Raw genomic sequence first — 24,832 nt, 5'->3', positions numbered from 1 at the left:
TCCATATGGAGGAAGCAAAGATCCTTGACACTTGAAGCAGTCACAGTTACAGGTATACTGTGTCCTTTCTTTTGGTCTGCATGCCTTCAGTATGATAGATATCCTTTTGTTGTTGAAAGATCTCTCATTTTAAGTCTACCTTGGATAACAAAGTTAGGATTTGAACGAAAGATTTGCTCAAAAGTTCAAAATCAAGCCTTTTGTGTTTTGCATGATGGTATTGTAATTTTAAACTGCAATGGAGCATGGCAATTCTTTACAAAATGGCCATTTGGCTTCATTCCATTTAGTCACTTCTTGCATGCTGAGGATGGCATTCCTTAAACAGAGAGTGTTGCTTTCAAACTATGAAGAGGAATCCATGCCATTTCTATTCCATAGAAATTCAGATGAAGGGTATCACTAAAATTGGTAATAGCAAATATAGCAATGCATACCGTGACTGTAAATGCTGTAATTTGCAGGGCATCATTTTTTGAAACTTAATGTCAGCAACAATAATATGTATGGGTTGTTTAAAAACACCTTGTGAAAATAGAAAAGTTGACACCTTAGCTGAAGAGACAACGCATTAAGAAAACCCGTCTTCCCCGGAATGGCTATTTCAGTGGTCACAACCACTGTTTCCCTGCAGATCAGCATGTCATTCAGAAAAGTTGAGTAGACTACATTTGCACACCAATTTACTCCTTCATTAGCAATTTTAAAAGCAACCACTTGCTCTCTGTAGGTATATGCCAAGTTCTGAAAAATCCATCCACTTCATTGTCATTGCTTGTGCCCCCATTCACATTACATTTTCATCAACAGATGTTCATATTACTTGCGAATAATAATGTTATAGTGTACTTTGCATCTTGAACCAACTGTACAGGGCCTGCAGCAACAAGACTCTCAAATTGAACCCTATGGTGTTTGACCAGGGTCCTGTTGCAATATCGACATTAGCATACCACATAGTGCTCACTGTATGTATAGACATTGGAACGCAGACATGGCCGTAGGATAACTTTGGCAGTGCATGGCTTCTTCAACTGTTTGAAGTGTACTGGGTACTGTCACTACGGTGGACTACTCTGAACCTTCAAAAATTAATGGCCCTCCTTCATGGGGCCATTAATGCATTAGCTGCTCAGTGTAAACGTACATCTCTGATGCATGTGGATGTTTATGGTCCCTGACAACAAAGGAACCTGCACAGTGCCATAGAGAGAACATGGTGATGAACACAGAATTATCACTTCCAAACCTCAATAGGAGAAAGTTAGACAAAAGGTAATGAACATTTTGTTACTGTAATCAATCATTGTGTTTGTGTGGCTATTTATGTTTCAGCTTTTACTCCACCAGTTATTTCTTCTATCCAGATCTTCTTCAAACAGGTTAACCACTCTTTTTGTTTTTCTTCTGCCCCTCTAGAGGTTACAGGTTACACTTTTAATCATTTTGGATGTACTTTGATTTAGCACCCAAGTCTACCTCAACCTGATGTAGTCGCTCTGAATGTCAAAAGTGCTCAGACGACACAGCCTCCTGACACAGGAGCTGTTCATCCAACAGTCCTTCCCCTGGCTCCTTTGATCACAGAGGGGCCTCCATCTCCATCTCTGTTCTCCACAGTGGACCTCCTCTCTGGGGCTGAACCTGAACCAGAGGGCTCCAGCTCCAGCCTGGAGATTCTAGGGGACCGCCTGGTCAACCCCAGATGAAGCCATTGATAGCTTTTTGGTGGAGGTGAATGCTCTGTCAGGGATGGCACAATTTCATGTGACCAAGGTACCATGAAGTGCCAAGATGGCCGATATAGAAGGCTTGTCCCCTGGGACACAATATTAGGTTTCATTGTATGGGAAGTTGGAGGGGGAGCAGTCTCTACCTCGTCATGCTTATGTCAATACAGGTACACATAGCAGTGATTCTTTGCTATAGACATCCATAGCCATCGGTCATCTCTCGCTCTCTCCATCCCATCCCATCCGTATTCATTTCATACATCCTCTGATTCATCCACCTGCCGTTGTATTCATGTGTTCCATGTCATCAAAACTGACTAAGAATGTTCTGCTGAAACACATCACAGTTTAATCCCTGCAATACATTGTATAGTTGATGTGAAATGTCAATATAACATACTGTATATGGGATATACAATATAATATGATGTGAAAAATCTATTTAGGATATATTTCACATATATTTAATTGACTCTACCATGATCTGTTTCTCTGCTAGAGGACCTGAGGCCTGTGGTGGCCAACCTCACAGTCTCTGACGTGACATGGGACAGCTTCAGTGTGTCCTGGACTCCCGAGGACGGGGAGTTTGAGAGCTTTGTCATTGAGGTGACAAACTTACAGGAAGGTTTAGAGAGCGAGAACCTCACCTTGTCTGGTGATGCCTTCAGCCTGGGCATTTCTGGCCTGAGTCCTAACACCTCGTATAGGATTGGCCTGTACGGGCTCCACAAGGGCTCCTTCCAGGAGCCAGTGTATACCGAAGTCACTACAGGTACCTGCGAATGGAGGTGTCCCCCAGGGTTCTGTCCTTATCGCTCTTTCTTTCTTACTTCTTTATCTTTCTTCCCTGTGCCTTTTGACCAGTTTTTATCTATTCCAGTTGGGATCTGCGGTGAGCCACACACACACACACACACACACACACACACACACACACACACACACACACACACACACACACACACACACACACACACACACACACACACACACACACACACACACACACCTCTGCCTGTTTCCTTTCACACTTAAGCATTCACAGCTCTGTACCTAGCAAGCAAGCGATATCCCTGACACAACCCCCTTCAATTTAGCTTTTTATCACCAATGACAATGCTCCATTCTACCAACACCATGCCATGTGCCCTTCTTACCCTCCGGTCACTGTGTCAGTCTTGTCACCACAGGGCAGGGTACTGGGCATCACCCACACAAACTCTTTAACCAAAACAGGCAAGCTGCCCGCAAGTTACCAACCTGACCCTGTCTCTCCTTGCCCCATCCTCACATTTCATGCATGAAGCCCTCCCCTCCTCCCATTAGATGTATTGTGGTGAGTTTTGATGTGCTGCAATAAATGCAAAAGAAAAACAACCAACATCCCACCCCTCCACCTTAAACAGCGTCCATTCATCCTTATACCACCAACATCCCACCCCTCCACCTTAAACAGCGTCCATTCATCCTTATACCACCAACATCCCACCCCTCCACCTTAAACAGCGTCCATTCATCCTTATACCACCAACATCCCACCCCTCCACCTTAAACAGCGTCCATTCATCCTTATACCACCAACATCCCACCCCTCCACCTTAAACAGCGTCCATTCATCCTTATACCACCAACATCCCACCCCTCCACCTTAAACAGCGTCCATTCATCCTTATACCACCAACATCCCACCCCTCCACCTTAAACAGCGTCCATTCATCCTTGTACCACCAACATCCCACCCCTCCACCTTAAACAGCGTCCATTCATCCTTATACCATCAACATCCCACCCCTCCACCTTAAACAGCATCCATTCATCCTTATACCATCAACATCCCCAATCTTCATAGACATAGATAGCTCATTTGCCTGCTGGAGTCATGCCTTAACTGAGTGGACAGAGCGGCTGAGTAACCTGGGACATTTTGGTCACTCAGTTAAGGCATGACTCCAACAGGCAAATTAGCTATCAAGGTTAATGCTACGAGGCGATAGTCATTTAGACAGGTTACCTTCGCATTCTTGGTAACACAGGGACTTTGGTGGTCTGGTTGAAACATGAAGGTATTACAGACGGGGTCAGGGAGGGGTTGAAAATATCAGTGTCACTTGCCAGTTGGTCAGCACATGCTCTGAGTACGTGTCCTGGTAATCAGTCTAGCCCTGCAGCCTTGTGAATATTAACCTGTTTATAGGTCTTACTCACATCGGCTATGGAGAGTGTGATCATACAATCGTCCAGAACGGCTGGTGCTCTTATGCATGGTTCAGTGTTGCTTGCCTCAAAGAGAGCATAAAAGGCATTAAGCTCGTCTGGTAGGCTTATGTCACTGGGCACCTCACAGCTAGGTTTCCCTTAATACTCCGTGATAGTTTGCAAGCCCTGACACATCTGACAAGCATGAGAGCCAGTATAGTAGGATTCAATCTTTGTCCTGTCATGATGCTTTGTGTTTGATGGTTTGTCAGAGGGCGTAGATGGATTTCATATAAGCATCTGGATTAGTGTCCCAATCCTTGAAAGTGGCAGCTCTAGCCTTTAGCTCAGTGCAGATGTTGATTGCAATCCATGGCATCTGGTTGTGATATGTATGTACGGTCACTATGGGGACGTCGTCGTTGATGCACTTATTAATGAAGCCGGTGATTGCTGTGGTAAACTCCTCAATGCCATCGAATGAATCGCGGGTCATATTCAAGTCTATGCTAGTGAAACAGTCCTGTGGTTTTAGCATCCACTTCATTGGACCACTTCTGTATTGAGCACTTGTACCTCCTGCTTAAGTTTTTGCTTGTAAGCAGGAATCAGGAGTCTAGAGTTATGGTCAGAATTGACAAATGGAGGGTGAGGGAGAGTTTTGTATGTGTTTCTATGTGTGGAGTAAAGGTGATCTAGAGTTTTTTCACCTCTAGTTCCACAGGTGACATGCTGTTATAAATGAGGTAAGACAGATTTTAGTTTGCCTGCATTAAAGTCCCCGGCCACTAGGAGTGCCGCTTCTGGATGAGCATTTTCTTGTTTGCTTATGGCTTTATACAGCTCATTGAGTGCAATCTTAGTGCCAGCATAGGTTTGTGGTGGTAAATAGACAACTATGAAAAATATAGATGAAAACTATTTTGGTAAATAGAATGGACAACAGCTTATCAAGAGGTATTCTTACTCGGGCGAGCAGAACCTCAAGACTTCCTTAATATTATAGATTGTGCATCAGCTGTTGTGAACAAAAAGCTGCCGTTCTGTTCTGCCGATTAAACATTCAGTACAAATAAAGTTAAGATCATTGCAAAAATATATATAAATAGCACAATTGGTCAGGAGGCGTAAAACCAAAAATGTCAACAACAAAAAAATTATCCAAATCCTGTCATGGCGAGCTAGTGGGCTTGCCGGCTTTTGTTCCAGTCCAGCACGAAGTACAGGTGAATATTTAATTATTTGAAACTGATGTGTTAGTGCTGTACTGGAACAAAACCCTACATTATAACAAAACAAAACATTACATTATTTGGATCGTCATTCTTCACCACATCCCCCAAAAGCTTGCCTGTTGTATTGTCAAAATGAAAATGTTCATGTAATACATTTTTCAAGATATTCAAAGGCTATAGAGAATGGCAGGTGGGAGTCAAGTGCCATGTGAAATTGCACTTGTTATTCTCATATCTTTGATATACAAAATAATCTACAATCTGTTTTCCTCACCTTAAATAGATAATTGAGTATGTTATAGCCAACAGCGTGACATTATAGGCATATTGTATTGCACATTTGAGCTTATTTGGAAATCCAATAACTGTTTCTCCCTTTAGTGAGCGAATAAGTGGTTGGAAATCTGTATGTATCTTACTTAACATCTGAGACTTTGTCCATCTCCTGGACTGGCACTGAGGGAGAGTTTGCCGGTTATGTCCTGGATATGATTGATTCTAACTGGTTGAGGAAGCCAGATGAATATAGCATTTCCCAGAATGCAATGTCCCATGTCATCACCGGGCTAAGGCCCAGTACTGACTATATACAGTTGAAGTCGGAAGTTTACATACACCTTAGCCAAATACATTTAAACTCAGTTTTTCACAATTCCTGACATTTAATCCTAATAAAAATTCCCTGTCTTAGGTCAGAATAATAGTAGAGAGAATGATTTATTTCAGCTTTTATTTCTTTCATCACAGTCCCAGTGGGTCAGAAGTTTACATGCACTCAATTAGTATTTGGTAGCATTGCCTTTACATTGTTTAACTTGGGTCAAACGTTTCGGGTAGCCTTCCACAAGCTTCCCACAATAAGTTGGGTGAATGTTGGCCCATTCCTCCTGACAGAGCTGGTGTAACTGAGTCAGGTTTGGAGGCCTCCTTGCTCACACATGCATTTTTAGTTTATACATTTATTTAAATTTGCATCGGGCCGCTTCTGGGGGGATTCTGGTAAGATGCCGGCAAAGTCGGCTGAATTCCGGTAGACGGAAATGGCCCGATGTAGTCCGGCCGATACTGGGCAGTCATTCATTTTGATTACGGGTTGAGTCCGACACCCGTTTCTGGGCCGAATTAGTCAGTTCCGGCCCCCCAGAAGAGGGCCGCTTCTAGGCCAATTCCCCATTGCTAGCTAGGATGCGATAAACCAGTGGGGGGAAAGAATCTTCATTAATGTTTAACACACACAGGACAGACAAATCACTACATTGCCCTTTGCATAGAAGTTTTTTGTTGTTGTTTTTTTTTTACCATTTTAATTGAAAACAATCATAGTACGGTACTTTTTTGTTACCCAGAAATAATTTGATATCAGATTTTAAAAAACGGCTGCATTGGACCTTTAAAACTTATTTTGAAACACTGACAAGCCCCAGTAGCAAAATAATTGATGATGACCTATGACCTCTCCAGGGACACAGCCAAGTTTAAGAGGGACTAAAATGCAAGATTTGGATACAGTGTTCCAGTGAACATTACAGAAAGGTCTGTCTGGACACATTTTCTAAACATGATATCAATCTATTACGCTATGTGCATGACTAAATTCTGCTTATTGAATTTGGGTTACCTTTGCAATCATTGCACAGTTCAACTATTCTAACCACGTCTTATCCTTCCCCTACCCAACCATAATCACCCCTCCCCCCAAAACAACTCTCACTCCCTTTAGCATCATTACCCAAAGTCGAAAACTTGACTATTTTAGAGATCACCTCATTCGGCTTCCTTGTGTCCTGGGAGCCGCCTCATCCTCGACAAAAGGAAGGGGCTCCCTCTACTGTTGGCTTCAGCCACTTTCATATAGTGCTGTCAGACAGGCTGGCTACTGGAGGCCCAGGAGTTCACTGTCCCTGGCAAGCAGAGCTTCCTGAACATCTGGGGCCTGATCACTGGCATAGCCTATGAGGTCAGGCTTACTGGGGTGTCCAGTTCTGGGCTGGTCTCCCGACCACTGACCACAGTAGCAGTGACTGGTACCACCCACAGAGGCAGCATGGCCATTGAAAATTAGAGGTTATGAGCCCCCTTCCAATTTGATCAATTTGTAGGATAAACTATAGAGATTATTTCACATGCAATTCATTCAAATACATTGAATTTGGTGCTCTGGCCACACTACACACTGTAGGCCAAATTCTGAGATACACTCAAGTAACACAAGTAACTTGAAAGAATAGTTCACCCAAATTACAAAAGGACAGACACATGGTTTTGCATTTGTGGCTCAAATCCCATCCAAGTCATGGGACCGATATTAGCATTTTTCAGACATCATGTGTGACTTTGGTGAGCTTCACAATCAATTTTAGATACTTTCGGATTATTTAGATGTGATGCGCGAAAAAAACGAATATCGGTCCCATGACTTGAATGGGATTTGTGCCACAAATGCTAAAACATTAGCATTTGCAAGCCGTGCCAGTTAAACTAAACCAAGGCATGGATTGCTGTTATACCTTGTCTATAGACTGCTTACAGGGTAAGGAAACCAGTACAGTATGACATTTTGTCATTTGGGTGCCCTATCCCTCTAGGATTTGGCCCTGTACAAAGGTGCTTCTCCATCACAGTGAGGTGTCATTGGGACAGCTTGTGGGATCGGTCACCATTCAGTTGAAGTGAAAACACAGGCGAACTTTACTTAGCCTACTGTTCTGATTCTGATGACAATTTAAGTCATTAGACTTTATTGACTTATTCAATGGGGTGATTGATTCCCAACTTGAACTTTTACTGTAGGCCTATCACAAAAACGAGTAGCCTTTCCACTGTAATCTTCTGAGAAAGGATAAGAAATGGATACCATAAATTCCTTGCTTTGGTGGAGAACCCTCAACCCAACTCACTACCTCCAACATTTCTCATCCTTTTCCAGAGTGATCTGATTACTCTTAATCTCTTCTTCATCCTCTTCCTTCTCCTTGAGGTTTTGCTTGTGTTTTCAGTTTGAAGCTTAATTGTTACAGTGAAGAAGTGCGTGGTGCTCTGCTTTTTCCTCTCTCCAAAATATGAAAACGTGTTTTTATATTTTAAACTATGTTTTTCCTCAGATTCATCATAATGTGATGCTAAACTTTACGGTGTAAAGGATGTTGTTTTCAGTCGACACATCACTGTCACATCACTAAGAATTGCTTGACATAATCAAGCAATATCTAAGTTTCACCTGTAAATATTAGACTGATAAGACATTAACAAAATGTCTTTGTTTCCAGTTGAAAACGTCAGAGGATGGTTAGGAGTTAGCTCGTAAGGTTAGGTTTTGTTAGGTACTGTTTGGCGTAGCCATGCCTCAGGGTCCAGTCTGGAGCGTGAAGTCAGGAGTTCTGCTTGTTGGCTTCGGCATAGAAACCTAGTGATGCCAAAAGTCCTGGTCTGCCCTAGAAAGCCTATGTAAATTATGATTGCCAAAACAGACTCACACATTTTTTGGGAGGCCATTTTGGGCTCTAAAATGTACTATGATCAAGTTCGATCCCCATGGTGAATTATTTAAAAGTTTGATACAAATTGAGATATTTCATTAAATAATGATCCATTCTGAGCACTACATTTGTCGTCACACGTGCTGACAGAGACCAATCACGGGCCGGCAGGCTAAGAGGAGGCTCCGGGTTGACTCTCTCAGGCAGAATGAAAACGACTACATTGACCATGATCCTTTTGTTAGTTACGGCCACTTTCATCATGATTCTTAGCAATTGTTTTGGAGCCATTCAGCCCCATTCAGCAATATGGCCCACTTCAAATTCAAATACTTCCGGCTTCATGAGCCATTGAGAGTTTTCCATAGGAATACGTAGATGACTGCAGTGCTATCACTATCTCCTGGATGTAACGTCTATGGGCATGGCAGAGAATTTTTGACCAAACTTAACTTAGCGATACTTCCTTAATACCTAAATTTTCAAAACGTCCACGTCTAGTTGAAGGGGGTTCGTTTGAATTAAGAAAATAAAAAAATTGTGCTAAACGCAAAAAAAAAACAGAACAGCCAGAGGGATTACAGAAATAAATAACAAAAAAAATGCATACGTTTTAAATATTCTAAACCGTTTAAAAATCAGAAAAAAAGTGTTTTTTCTTCAGAAATTTTGATAAAATAAAGAGATTTACAGCATACTGGTGTTCGATTGTGGAATCAGTGTAGTAAAATAAAATGTCAAACTTTAGATATTTCAATGGTTGTATCCATTGTGTTGCCAAGATCAGTCCAGAACACCTCACAATTTAAACAATTGCAAAATAAATGTTCAATAGATTCAGTTTCTAGTTCACAAAAACTGAATGAACTGGTAAAATCAGGTATATATTTAGAAATCAAGCTATTACATGGATAGAATCTATGGATAATCTTCAAGGAGATCTCCTTTACCTTATTCGTCACTATAAATTTGAGTGGAGTAAGCCAAGCCAGTCCACATTAAATGATGAAGCCCAACAAAATATAGCAGAAGAAATAGAATTCCTGTAGAAAATATCCCTTAATAAAACGATTGTTGAATTTCTTATCCTGTATACCTATGCTGTTCACCTGGATTTTGCTTACAGTAGCAGATGTTCCAGAATAGCCTTAGCCAAATACATTAAGACTCAGCTTAACTTGGGTCGAATATTTTGTGTAGCCTTCCACAAGGTTCCCACAATAAGTTGGGTGAATTTTGGCCCATTCCTCCTGACAGAGCTGGTGTAACTGAGTCATGTTTGTAGGCCTCCTTGCTCACACGCTTTTTCAGTTCTGCACCACAAATTTTCTACAGGATTGAGCTCAGGGCTTTGTAATGATCACTCCAATACCTTGACTTTGTTGTCCTTAAGCCATATTGCCACAACTTTGGAAGTATGCTTGGGGTCATTGTCCATTTGGAAGACCAATTTGCGACCAAACTTTAACTTGAGATGTTGAGATGTTGTTTCCACACAATTTTACTCCCTCATGATTCCATCTATTTCTCTAAAAAGTACGATCTTTGTCTCCATGTGCAGTTTCAAATCGTAGTCTGGCCTTTTTATGGCGGTTTTGGAGCAGTGGCTTCTTCCTTGCTGAGCGGCCTTTCAGGTTATGTCGATATAGGACTCGTTTTACTGTGGAAATAGATACTTTGGGACCTGTTTCCTCCAGCATCTTCACAAGGTCCTTTTGCTGTTGTTCTGGGATTGATTTGTACTTTTCACACCAAAGTACATTCATCTCTAGGAGACAGAACACGTCTCCTTCCTGAGTGGTATGACGGCTGCGTAGTCCCATGGTGTTTATACTTGCGTTCTATTGTTTGTACAGATGAACGTCTGTAAACAATTGTTGGAAAAAGGACTTGTGTCATGCACAAAGTAGATGTCCTAACCGACTTGCCAAAAATATAGTTTGTTAACAAGACATTTGTGGAGTGGTTGAAAAATAACTTTTAATGACTCCAACCTAAGCGAATGTAACTGCCGACTTCAACTGCATCTACTGTTTTCACCTTTTTCAAGCCATAGTTTTCTGGACCTTATAAAGGCTCCTATAGCCTTTTCCTCATAAAATGTATCTAGTTGATACTGTAAACCATTCAATTTAGCTTTCTCATTAAGATCAAGATGCTCAATTTCTGTGATATCAGCAATGTACTTAGAAAGCTCAGATACCTAATCTCCTCCTTAAAGCAAGCCGTTTCCCATAAGCAATACAGGCTGAACAGATTTTAAATTTCAGCAGTTCTCAGTATTTCCCATGTCTGCATTAGAGGTAGCTAAATTCCAGTAAAAACTAAATTGATTCTTGAATTTAAAAAATTAAATCATCATGAACTAACAATAGGTTATTACATTTCCAATAACCACCAGAGTATTTATTTTCATCGTTAATACATATTCTTACAGTCAGCCATATGACTTTATGATCAGTCAGGACTGCAGGCACTATTTTTTACCTCTACAGTGTTGGGCTCAAGGCTAGAGGTTATCACCCACAAGTCAATTCTTGATTGTACTGAACGATCTCTATTACTCCATGTGTACTGTTTCTCTCCAGGGGTTTTAACTCTCCGTAAGTCAATTATGTCCAGGCTTTGGCAGAAATTCACCAATTTGTTCACACCAATGTTAGGCCTATGGGGCAATCTATCAGTCTCATTATAATTAACCATATTCAAATCCCCAGCAACTATAATCTGACTGGATGGACAATTTCTCAGAAGGCTTTTAAGAATTTCCTCAATTGCCTCTATATAAGTAAGTCATTTGGAAGACTAGAACAGTATCCATATACATTACACAACACAAATAATCTGTCCATATGGTTGATGACCGCTACTACCCAAAACAAAACAAAACGTTCCACTTCAGCAGGTTTCGTATCCCCCTGGCATTGATTGACATGAACTTCAGGTCCATATATACAAAATAGAAAGGGAAACCCTATGCAATCTCTACTCTACCCTCTCTTATAAAAAGGTGCTTCATAAATGTATTAACAGAAGTCTTACCTTGTAAACAATAGCAGCACAATTCAAAACTAGAATACTCAGTTTGTTGTTGGGGAAGGGGCTACCTTGTTAGCCTACTGACGGATCAAATCACTCAAGTCAAATGTATTTTCCTGTCGACGAAAAAGTGTCAGATTCCCCTGTAGTGTCCACCCTTTCTTGATTTCGGGCCTGTCGGACGAGAGGCCACAACTTTTCCCTTGCTGCCTTGTCTACTGCAGTCAGATCCTCACCGAATTTAAGTTATCTCTTTCAGAAAGGTGCTTTCCTTGACTTTCTTCCAAACTGCATCTCTTGCTGTGCGGAAATCGAACTGGATGAGGATCGAGCAGCTGTCGAGGGAATCTTGCTTCTTCCCAATACAATGAGCGACATTCACAGCCATGTACATATATCCTTCGGGGAAGTCCGGGGCCACGCGGTTACAAATGTCACTTACTTTGCGCTTTACATTCTAACCCTGGTCTTCGGGGACACCTATAGCCATAGCACCCACCTTCTCCGGTATCGCTCTGCTTCCAACAAGTGCTCTTGCATGTCAGCCATGGTCTTCTCCTGTGCAGTACACATTTAAGATCTTCGATATTCTCTTATGCATGATCCAGAGAGGTCTCGAGGTCACCGATTTTTGTATGTGTTTTCGTGTATGATTTTCTCCAAACCATCAGCTCTTTCATTTATCTTTGCAGTGACCGCTTCAATTATGTTGACCTGGAGTTTGCACAAAGACACTTCTTTTTCTTTTTTTTCTGTGTATTTTTGGGTGCAAGGCTATTGAGTGGAGTTTCTGAATCAACTGAATTTCCAGATTCCTCAATTTCTTCTCCTGACGAGTCAGGTGGCGGTTTCTCTCTGGTTTATGAGTGGTCAGCTTTTCTTCCACCAAGTTTCAGATCAAATTAGCAGTCTACTGAGCGTTGTTCTCTGTTGTGTTTCCGATAAACCGAGTTTTGTTACATTTAAGTAAGTTTGAGAGGGATAAAAGTTAAGGTTACTCTGAGCAAGACAAATGATTGTCTGCACTCGACGCCATCTTCTTCTCCCCCCAAGAAAATTAAATAAATGTTTTACTCCATGAGGTAATCCAACAATGTGTACACCGTCATCTTGTCTATCTTCAAAACCGGTGTTGCTCTTCTCTCAATTTTCTAAATTCATTCGAACCCCATGCAATTAGACACAGACGTTTGGAAGCCATTGGTTGTATTCCAAGTCAGGAATTGAGGAAGTATCGACAAAATTATCTGTGCTATGCTAAACAGTACCTATCTAATAATGCCTATTCACCATCTTAAACAGAGTAACGGTCTGACTAGGCAATATTTTTTATAGCTAGTTAGGCCTTTGGACCAGGAAAACACAGACAAATCAACATGCCATTTTCAGCGTGAAATGTCAGTTGACCTATCCAGTCATTTTTTTCTTTACCTTTGAATGCACTGAATGTAGAACTGGCATTATGGACGCATGCGGGTGTGGATGGATTGTTTAGCCAACATCCTTGGCTTGATGCAACAATAATGGAGAATAGTGGGCCTGTAAGTGTATGTCAACTTGCTAACTGACTTCAATAAATGTCTCCACAACCATGAGCGTGTCTATGTCTATATCAAAGGAATGCAAAGCATCGTGACTGTGACCGCACGCTAACGATTTGAAAGCATGGCAGAGTGGCGGCAAGTTTATGAGAATGTAACCAACAACTGGTATGTGTACTCACCTTTTCCGTCTGATCGCTGAAAGGATGCCTTCCTCAATTTTGCTTTCTAGTAATTGGATGTATGTTTCTCGACAAATTTAAGTGTTTTGCGTTTCCAACCAGAGGCTGAGCAAGAAGTGGAGCACATGTTTGTCTCGGACATCACATCAGACAGTTTACACCAGGCCTGGATTGCGGATGAAGAAATGTTTGATAGACTTGTGATTAAAATTAGGGACTCCACAAAGTTTGAGCATCCACAGGAATGAAATGTCCTCGGTGATGAGCGAACCAAATATTTAAATTGAACAGGACTCACTGGAGGCACCGAGTGTAAAATCGAGCTGTACAGTGTTACATTGGAATGGAGCTCCAAACCAATTACCGCTGTTGCTCGAACAGATATTTTAATAGAGGATCTATTGTGCCAAAGCACAATGTGGTCTATATCTCACACAACTTTTAACTGTCTGGTTTCTCTGGAAACGGGCGTCTACAAGAAACAATAGGCTACTGTTCTTTGTTTGACTGGGTTTTCTGATAATGCATTTTGTTTTGACTGGTTTTATTTTTTCAAGAGGTATGCCTTCAGGGAAATGCCTTAATTGCCACTGATCATTCTTTGATGTGCTAATAATCCTAGGCCTGCTGAGCATACTTCAGTCTTTAAGGGGCATAACCATTGGTTTTTCATGTTTCTTTTTCCTCATTTGATATTATTTTCAGGAATATGGAGACACCATCTTGCATTTGATCTGTGGTGCTTCTTATACTTGAAATGCAGATCAAATTCCATGTGTTTTGATGCCCATTGTAGATTCATTTTCATTGCCTATACATTTTACTGATTAAACTGGTTAAAGAGTTAAAGACACAAACATATTAGCTTTTTGCAGCATGTTCGACAAAAGTTTAATGTATTGGTATTCATGCATCGAAATGTACTCATTAAATTGACTCCCCTTGATAGCCTGTAATAGGGATGTATGATATGCACCACTGTTGATATGTAGATTGTGGGTTGCAGCACATGTTTCAAACCTACTCTGGCTGGGGTGATTATGGTGGGCCTTTGTACGTTTTCAGGAACTGTGTTTTCTCACTGGAATTTCATGTCTTTCTGGAGTTATAATTTTAGCAAAGTCTTTGAGTACATTTGTGTGCTTTTCTGATTTCTCACTGTGCATATTGACATACCATAGGCCATAGGACTATTGCATCAAATAAACTGACCTCAGTAGAATCGATTCCTGATCAAAAGCCAAACTCAAACAGATCAATCTAACTTTTGTTGTTTTTGTGCTTGCCTTTTTAATCCTGAACCCATCGCTGTGCCAGGCCTGGGCGCTCCAAGGGGCATCCGCTTCTCTGAGGTGACCGAGTCCTCGGCCATAGTCCACTGGACCATGCCTCGTGCCAGAGTGGACAGCTATCGTATCGTCTATGTGCCCCTCCAAGGAGGTGAGTGAACAGGCTTCAATAGTGACAGTGAAGTCTACCCATTCTAATAAGGATATTGGACTGCATTTATATAGTACTTTTGGCCTCAGAAGAGCTTAATGTTGGATGGGTTAGGAGGAATTGTCTCTCTGGTTTTCTCTCTAATTGGACAAAGCACGCCCTCTGGTGGACCATAGGCTTCTTCACACAATCACAGTAGTCTCTCCAACTGCTACCAAGGGAGAGAAAGGAAACGATTTACTTGAAGTGGATTTAACAGTACAATTTAACAAAAATGAAATCTGTTTATGAAAATTGATTGACTCTTGAGTAGAAGAATGTAATGTGACAAAAATGCTATATTTTCTCTCATCAACAGGTAGCCCAATGACAGTGCTTGCGGATGGGACTGAGACCCAGGCCTTGCTGCCTGACATGTTGCCAGGGGTGACCTACCAGGTGACCATATTTTCCATGAAGGGCCTGGAGGAGAGTGACCCAGGGACAGACACCATCACCACATGTGTGTGACTTCTGTTGAGTCTACATTTATATCAATCTGAATGGACCTTTTACTAAATACATGAAATTACATATACATTTACATTAAAGCCACAGTGCTATGATGAGAATAGACAGAAATGTCTGGGACATACATAGACATTATGAGCCTTTCATACATTCTTACTCAGTAGCAGATATTGTACTTCTCTACTTGTACCAACCAGCCAATTATTCCATGAAAAAAGTATCACATCATTGTATAGGGGCAGTCGTAGTGCTATTGCGGTAAACCATATTACCGACACACAGGCAGTCATGAGTCATGACTGCAGTAAAATTCCACGTAACCATTGAGTCACGATAATCTCCTTTATGCACCCTGGACATGCTTTTGTAGTGAGTATCCAATTTGCTAACGACCATCAGGTCCATATCACCTGGCACTCAGGGCTCTATTGTCCCTCTAACCACTCTAACGTCAATGCAAATGCATTTGAAAATGATATCAAACACATATCATCAACACAGTAGGCCTACAGTGCTTTTAAAACTCACCTCGCCGTGATGATCAATTTAAATGAAGAAGTTCAACAGCAGGTTGAAACGGTGTAAAACATGGTTGTTGTGGATGTTGTTCCAAAGCCTAACACAATGTAATGGACAGCGCTTTCTAAGGTAACGAACGATTCATTCAAAAACACACGCATATGCATATTATAGCTTATGCACATACATAGGCTTATGAGCCCTAAAAAAAATACTGTATTAAAATGATGATTGTGCCGTTATACAATACATAGCCTATTGCATATTATGCATGGCAGAGAAATATAAAACAAAACTGATTTAAGATGTCTTTGGTACATAATTGGTCTAGCCTATACTCCAGAATCAAACAAATTTGAGTAATTACCTGTGAGTGCGAACTGTGTTATTATGCATACTGGATGGACTGGTTACCTTGTGCTACGCTCCAAATGTGTATCCATGAGTCTGGGAGAGAACGTATAGCCCTAGGCGATGCGGTTGGTTCATTGATTGCGCAGGGTGATTTACAGTTAGCCTACAATTAGTGCATTTGTATTTGATAATGAATAGCCTAGTAATAGGGCATTTAAAAATATATATTTTCATTATTCATTAAGTGACACATTACCGTTAGCTATAGGCCTACAGAATAGCTCACCTTCATGCGTTTCCATCTCCTTCTCTCTCTCCTGTATTACTTTCTGGAGCGCGCAGGCGGGCTGTCAACAGTTTCGTGAAATATGTTTCGTTGCGAAAACATCTTACTATCGATGTTCCCGAACAGATTTAATTTGGTTTCCCAAATTAAGCACTGGGTGGCAGCAGGATTTATAAACATACTGTATCTTGTCAGCTAAATGAACTCGCCTACAGCCTATGTCATGGAGTACAGACCGATACTGTAACATAGGCCTATAGTAAGCCAAGTCATATTATTTTCTTCTGAAATACATTTTCACAATCACAATGTTTCTTTAGAGCTGACTAAAAATAAATAATGGATTTATTGTGATGATGTAGCCCACATTCAATTGATTTATTATATATTTTTTAAATGTAGATGTTCCAAAGGCACTCATCAGCGGCTTGTATGGGTGGAGGCCTGTAGATGCTTAACATATTTATGTTAATTGACGGTAAATTAGCGTGAGACCGGCAGTCGCTTGCATGGCAAGAAGCTGCTGACTAAATTTCATGACCGCCACAGCCCCAGGCAGTCACAAGTCACAGTATTGTCAGTACACTTTTGTTTGCTGAAGCTGTTGTGGCTGCTGGCCCGTGTCTGTAACAAGCCTGTGTGTTTTCCTCCTTCGTAGCTCTGGACAGACCTCAGGGTCTTTCTGCTGTCAACGTCACTGACACGACCGCCCTGCTGCTATGGCAACCTACTCGGGCCACTGTCGATGGCTACGTCATCAACTACAGTGCAGATTCAGGTGTGTTTCGCAAGAGTCCCAAGGCACAGATTGCCAGGAGCTGACCTGTATTTGTGTACATGATGTATCTATCAAAGGTATCCCTCATCATTAGCCAAATAGACACAGCACAACAGGAGTGTTGGTAGTGGTAACCAGGTGGTAACACTGTTCTCTGTCCTCTGCTGTCTGCAGGGTCCCCAGTGATGGAGCATGTTTCTGGGAACACAGTGGAGTTTGAGATGGGCTCTCTGGTCCCTGCCACCCATTACACAGTTGGGGTATACGCCATGAGGGAGGCACTGAAGAGTGGCACCACCACCACCGAATTCACCACAGGTAATGCTCCAATTAGATGCTTTATACAGGAGCATTGGGTCTGATTTTCAACTCTGTGTGTAGTATTTTATTGTTCACACACTTGACTCTGTGCAGTATTGTATTGTCCATAAATTCAATAATAAAGTAATAATAAAATCCACTCAAAAATATTATTTTGCATTTTGCAACACGATGATGTGGCTGGTGACATTTTGCCTCTTGAAAGCCCAATATCTTGAAAACTTGACTGCTCACATGCAAAACATGTAGCTGCTGTATCAACAGTGGACTAATGAAAAACATACCAAAAGATAGTTTTGACTGGATGTTCCCTTTTACATGTGTTACGTATCACGTACTGTATAGGATCCTTCCTCCTCGCTTTTTTGTCTGTAGATGTGGATTCTCCTCGCGACCTGGCAGCCAGTAACGTCCAGACAGACAGTGCCACTCTCACTTGGAAGCCTCCGCGGGCCGACATCACCGGATACGTCCTCACCTTCACCTCATCTGACAGCACAGTCCGGGTACGTAGGTCTTTATATGAGTCAGCACACTCTGGCTTCAATTCAATCAATCGCCCGTGGCTATTTTACAGGTACATTTTCCAAAGTGCTTTACATGATGAATAAAGATTGATTTGATTTGAATTGAATACAGGAAGTGGTCCTGAGCCCTACAGCCACATCATACAGCATGACTCAGCTGAGTGGCACTACCGACTACAACGTCAGGCTACAGGCCATCGCTGGAGCCCAGCGGAGCCGCCACGTCACCACCGTCTTCACCACCAGTAAGTAGACTGCTACACACCATTTTCTTCTCCTCACAGCTTTGCACTGCATAGGAAATAGGATTTAATTTGACAACTGCCCAGTGTACTGTTTTTGACAAGTGTGTGTATGTGTACGCGTGCCTGCCTGCACGTACGTGTGTAGTCGGAGTGTTGTACAGATACCCTAAGGACTGCTCACAGGCTCTGCTGAATGGAGACACCACCTCTGGCATCTACACCATCTACCTGGGAGGAGAAGAGAGCCAGCCCATCCAGGTCTACTGTGACATGACCACCGACGGAGGTGGATGGATGGTGAGGCACACACACACACACACACACACACACACACACACACACACACACACACACACACACACACACACACACACACACACACACACACACACACACACACACACACACACACACACACACACACGTCTAAACACCAGGTTTGATTGGATTTACCTTTACATGTTTGTGAAAGCCAAAGACACCAGGGCTTGTATGACAGGTCCTGTGAACTCTCTTTGCAGGTGTTCCTGAGGCGCCAGAGTGGAAAGCTGGAGTTCTTCAGGAACTGGAAGAATTACACTGGTGGCTTTGGGGACATTAATGCTGAATTCTGGTTTGGTGGGTCCACATCTCTCCACCCCTCCTTGTGTTTCTCTTTTTATTCAGCGTTTGTGGCCCATGCGGGAATCAAACCACAGTCCTGGTGTTGCATCGCCATGCTCCAACCAATTGAGCCATCAAATCAAATGTTATTGGTCGCATACACAAATTTAGCAGATGTGGGTAGAGTGAAATGTTTGTGTTCCTAGCTCTAGCAGTGCAGTAATATACAGTGGGGAGAACAATTATTTGATACACTGCCGATTTTGCAGGTTTTCCCTACTTACAAAGCATGTAGAGGTCTGTAATTTTAATCATAGGTACACTTCAACTGTGAGAGACGGAATCTAAAACAAAATCCAGAAAATCACATTGTATGATTTTTAAGTAATTAATTTGCATTTTACTGTATTACATAAGTATTTGATCACCTACCAACCAGTAAGAATTCAAGCAGCTTGGTGAGAAGGCAACAAATGTTGGCACAATTATTAGAAAATGGAAGAAGTTCAAGATGACGGTCAATCACCCTCGGTCTGGGGCTCCATGCAAGATCTCACCTCGTGGGGCATCAATGATCATGAGGAAGGTTAGGGATCAGCCCAGAACTACACGGCAGGACCTGGTCAATGACCTGAAGAGAGCTGGGACCACAGTCTCAAAGAAAACCATTAGCAACACACTACGCCGTCATGGATTAAAATCCTGCAGCGCACGCAAGGTCCCCTTGCTCAAGCCAGCGCATGTCCAGGCCCGTCTGAAGTTTGCCAATGACCATCTGGATGATCCAGAGGAGGAATGGGAGAAGGTCATGTGGTCTGATGAGACAAAAATAGAGCTTTTTGGTCTAAACTCCACTCGCCGTGTTTGGAGAAAGAAGAAGGATGAGTACAACCCCAAGAACACCATCCCAACCGTGAAGCATGGAGGTGGAAACATCATTCTTTGGGGATGCGTTTCTGTAAAGGGGACAGGACGACTGCACCGTATTGAGGGAAGGATGGATGGGGCCATGTATCGTGAGATCTTGGCCAACAACCTCCTTCCCTCAGTAAGAACATTGAAGATGGGTCGTGGCTGGGTCTTCCAGCATGACAACGACCCGAAACACACAGCCAGGGCAACTAAGGAGTGGCTCCGTAAGAAGCATCTCAAGGTCCTGGAGTGGCCTAGCCAGTCTCCAGACCTGAACCCAATAGAAAATCCTTGGAGGGAGCTGAAAGTCCGTATTGCCCAGTGACAGCCCCGAAACCTGAAGGATCAGGAGAAGGTCTGTATAGAGGAGTGGGCCAAAATCCCTGCTGCAATGTGTGTAAACCTAGTCAAGAACTACAGGAAATGTATGATCTCTGTAATTGCAAAGAAAGGTTTCTGTACCAAATATTAAGTTCTGCTTTTCTGATGAATCAAATACTTATGTCATGCAATAAAATGCTAATTAACTACTTAAAAATCATACAATGTGATTTTCTGGATTTTTGTTTTAGATTCAATCTCTCACAGTTGAAGTGTACCTATGATTTTTTTTTAAATGCAGACCTCTACATGCTTTGTAAGTAGGAAAACCTGCAAAATCGGCAGTGTATCAAATACTTGTTCTCCCCACTGTATAAGAATTCACAACAATACACACAGATATAAAAGTAAAAGAATGGAATTAAGAAACATATAAATATTAGGACAAGCAATGTCATAGTCTGGAGTATAAATATATTAAAGTGACTAGCTTTCAATTATTACATTGACCAGTGATTCCATGTCTCTGAACATAGGGCAGCAGGCTCTAAGGTGCCGGGTTGAGTAACAGGGTGTAGCCAGCTAGTGACAGTGACTAAGTTCAGGGCAGGGTACTGGGTGGAGGCTGGCTAGTGAAGGCTATTTAACAGTCGGATGGCCTTGAGATAGATACTGTTTTTCAGTCTCTCTGTCCCAGCTTTGATGGACCTGTACTGACCTCGCCTTCTGGATGATAGCGGGGTGAACAAGCCATGGCTCGGGTGGTTGATGTCCTTCATTATCTTTTTTGCCTCCCTGTGGCATAGGGTGCTGTAGGTGTCCTGGAGGGCAGGCAGTGTGCCCCCGGTGATGCGTTGGGCAGACCTCACCACCCTCTGGAGAGCCCACCACCCTCTGGACAGCCCGACAGGATGATCTCAATGGTGCATTTGTAAAAGTTTGTGAGGGTCTTAGGGGACCAGCCAATTTCTTCAGCCTCCTAAGTTTGAAGAGGCTCTGTTGTGACTTCTTCACCACACTGTCTGCATCTGTGGATCATTTCAGATCGTCAATGATGTGTACAACAAGGAACTTGAAGCTTTTCACCTTCTCCACTGTGGACCCATCAATGTGGATGGGGTTGTGCTCCCTCTGCTGTTTCCTGAAGTCCACGATCAGCTCCTTTGTTTTGTTGTCGTTATTTTTCTAGCACCACTCCGCCAGGGCCCTCACCTCCTCCCTGTAGGCTGTCTTGTCATTGTTGGTAATCAGGCCTATTACTGTTGTGTCTTGATGATTGAGTTGGAGGCATGCGTGGCCATGAAGTCCTGGGTGAACAGAGAGTACAGGAAGGGGCTGAGCACGCACCCTTGTGGGGCCCCTGTGATGAGGATCAGCGTAGTGGAGATGTTGTTTCCTACCTTCACTCCCTGGGGGCGGCCAGTCAAGAAGTCCAGGACCCAGTTGCACAGGGTGGAGTTCAGACCTAGGGCCACAACCCAGGAACCACGGAATGGTACTGTGATGTAATTTCCTGTTGTTGCAGGTCTGGCTAACCTCCACAAGATGACAACAGCAGGCCAGTACGAGCTGCGTGTGGACCTGAGGGACAACGGGGAGTCGGCCTATGCTCAGTATGACAAATTCACGATCGCAGAACCCCGTAGCCGCTACAAGATCCACATAGGAGGGTACAGCGGCACAGCAGGTAAGGACAATGATGATAATAGCTTTATTTACTAGTGTTCCTGAATAGAACATCAAATATTATCTGGATTTTGTTCAACTCCATTTAAATATCCCAATGCACTTTACAGTAAACTGTATAACTCTGATTGACCTATTCACATTTGTTCACACCAGTCACTGTGTGCCACTTATTTCCTAGGTGACTCTATGACTTATCACCAGGGCCGACCCTTCTCCACGTATGACAATGACAATGACATCGCTGTCACCAACTGTGCACTGTCCTATAAGGGTGCCTTCTGGTACAAGAACTGCCATCGTGTCAACCTTATGGGGAGATATGGTGACGATAGTCACAGCAAGGTACGGAAGCCATCTTTCTGCTTAACAAAATCAACGTGTGTGTGCGTGTGTGCGTGTGTGCGGGAGTATTATATTCTGGTCAGAGTGTGAAACAAGATTATTGCAGGCCTGTAGTTATACTGCGGTGTGTAAAACAAATTATAATCTTTTCAGGGTATCAACTGGTTCCATTGGAAGGGACACGAGCATTCAATACAGTTCGCCGAAATGAAGATTAGACCAGTCAACTTCAGAAACTTCGAAAGTCGAAGGAAAAGATCATAGACTTTATACTGCCCTCCTCCCCCTAGCTCTCTCCATGCCCCCCCCCACCCTCCCAGGAGCATCACCCCTTGACCCTCTTTTGACCCTCAATCTTCAGTTCACCAAGTCCCACATCAAGCAAGGACAATCATGTTACTGGATGTGTTTTTATCCAACTAGCTGTCAATATTGGGATGGATACGTTATACCAGAAACGTCATAAATTGACTTTTGTGTGTTTGATTTATTTTATTGTTTGTGTTCATTGGAAAATTTACAAGCAAAACATGGCTCCTTATAGGTCCAAAGATATTTAAATATACCAATTAGCAATAAGGCAGATTGATTATGAAATGTGAAACAATAAAAGGGGAATTCAGTTACTCTTTTTGCGGAAAGAGTAAAAAGAGTCCTATTCCAATTTTGACACTCGCTCTTCCATTCTAATCTCCCACACTTTTACGTTCTTTCTCTGGCAATTGATTGAAAAACCGTCTGAGCATTCAGAACCCATTGTACATTACTGTGGACAGCACAATTGAACTAGCAAAATTTCAGAGAAACGTGACAATAATAATGTGGCTTGATGCCACATTCCTCAGTCTTCCCAAGGAGGGAGAAAATAAAGCTATATGGGTTAACAAAGTTCCCCTCTATTCATACAGTAAATCATTCAACAGACTTGAGGGAAAGACCGACTAAATTAGGCATAATTTGTTTCATGTTGAGTGATTGATATTTAGAATGTCATTTTCTATTATTTCCAACCGATTTGAATAATGTCCACATATTCAACAAAGTGTGACAACTGTTCTTGAGAAGATCATGGTTTTGGGTTTCAACCAGGGATATAATTGAATACCAGTTTAAATTATGCTTTGATTTTGTTTTCAACTGAATGAAAAACAGATGTCTATATGTAACCCTCTCGATACAATAAAAGATACTTTGTTAAAAGCTGTCAGCCCTTTTTTTGGCTGCCCATAATACATTTACCAGTACCCTTTATATACAGTATCAGTTTTCCATTAACAGCAGGTGGCAGTGTTAAGTCTTCATGTGTCATACCTTCATCATAAGAAAAGTACTAATCAGTGTGCAACGTCACACAGATTGAGAGTTTATTAACTAATAGGTCTACAATTTGAATAACAAATGCATTCAACAAACAATAGCACACATTAACTAACTTGGCTTCTTCAGTAAAAGTGGCTCTTTAATGTTGTCTTTTTGTAATGCAGGGTAAACGGTGTGCAGGTGTGGATGGAATCCCAAGGGCTTATATGAAAACCACACCACACAAAAAACAATACAATACATAAGTACAAATATATAAAAGGTTTGTTAAAACAGAGAACAAAACCCACTAAGCTTAAATGTACAAATTAACCAATCAGCAATCACCCCAAAAATGTTAAACGTGTGTATGCATGTGTGCATGCATGGATGTGAGTGTGGTTTGGTTCATCAAGGCTTGAAGTTATCCAGGCTGTATCAAATCCGGCTGTGAATGGGAGTTCCATAGGGCGGCGCACAATTGGCCCAGCATCATCCGGGTTTGGCCAGGGTAGGCCGTCATTGTAAATAAACATTTGTTCTTAACTGACTTGCCGAGTTAAATAAAGGTTAAATAATAACATTTAAAAAAATACAAAAGTTATTGAGGGATGATGAGGTTTTGCAATTTGAAGATAAGAATTCCAGAGTATGGTACCTCTGTATCTGATAGAGAATTGACTATGTGAGGTGCAGCAGTGGGGAGGGTGAAGGTTATCACAGTGTCTTGTGTTATATAGATGCATTTCAGAATGAACCTGGAAGAATCCATGGAAGGGTTTAGATAGACTGCCTGGGAGGTATGAATATTTGTAGATGAAAATGAATAATTGGCATACAATGATGTCATAACTAGACAAGATATTGAGTTTCTCAAACAAAGGTGCAGATGGAACCAGGTAATTAGAGGAGGTGGTTAGTCTTGCAGAGTTCTTTTGTATGATGAGTAATTTGTGTATGTAGAAGGCATATGTACTGGCCCAGACAATATTACAATATTAAATTAGATATTGGTAAATTAAGCTATAGTAAAGAGTTAGGAAGCAAGCGTGATGAACCAAACCACTATTCTTTCTGATGATACCAACAGACTGGCAGATCAAAGGAATTGGACAAAAAATAAAATAAAAATTGAACAAATCCAATATACTTTTTTTTTGTGGACAGGTCAGTTCTCATACAGCGTGAGTCATAACTTCTGTACCACACCATGTCCTACTTGCTGATTAGGCCTCAACCAGCTCCATGGTCTTTCTTCTGCTACTGCTTGATCCTTGTCAT

General features: G+C 42.0%; 1 protein-coding gene across 3 annotated transcripts in view; it reads left to right on the top strand.

The window, feature by feature from the left end:
• LOC110509691 (tenascin) overlaps window positions 1-23,452 on the top strand; it is a 59,324-nt gene extending 35,872 nt beyond the window's left edge. For 2 of the 3 annotated variants that reach the window (XM_090227066.1, XM_036967371.2), the window contains 11 exons: window positions 14,723-14,845; window positions 15,204-15,347; window positions 17,173-17,292; window positions 17,467-17,610; window positions 17,989-18,119; window positions 18,253-18,385; window positions 18,531-18,682; window positions 18,907-19,003; window positions 21,747-21,908; window positions 22,089-22,252; window positions 22,406-23,452. In XM_090227066.1, the coding sequence (XP_090083192.1) occupies window positions 14,723-14,845; window positions 15,204-15,347; window positions 17,173-17,292; window positions 17,467-17,610; window positions 17,989-18,119; window positions 18,253-18,385; window positions 18,531-18,682; window positions 18,907-19,003; window positions 21,747-21,908; window positions 22,089-22,252; window positions 22,406-22,516 (1,481 nt within the window). In that variant the 3' untranslated portion in view covers window positions 22,517-23,452. Of the gene's footprint in view, window positions 1-2,232; window positions 2,509-14,722; window positions 14,846-15,203; window positions 15,348-17,172; window positions 17,293-17,466; window positions 17,611-17,988; window positions 18,120-18,252; window positions 18,386-18,530; window positions 18,683-18,906; window positions 19,004-21,746; window positions 21,909-22,088; window positions 22,253-22,405 lie in introns of all 3 variants that reach the window. The other variant, XM_036967369.2, reaches the window with a different exon arrangement.
• Window positions 23,453-24,832: the final 1,380 nt, after the last annotated feature.

This window comes from Oncorhynchus mykiss, chromosome 29, assembly GCF_057628025.1.
Source record: "Oncorhynchus mykiss isolate SJ-2025 chromosome 29, ASM5762802v1, whole genome shotgun sequence".
Lineage (NCBI taxonomy): Eukaryota > Metazoa > Chordata > Actinopteri > Salmoniformes > Salmonidae > Oncorhynchus > Oncorhynchus mykiss.
Note: the sequence above shows the minus strand (reverse complement) of the source record. Positions and strands in the feature narration are given on the sequence as shown.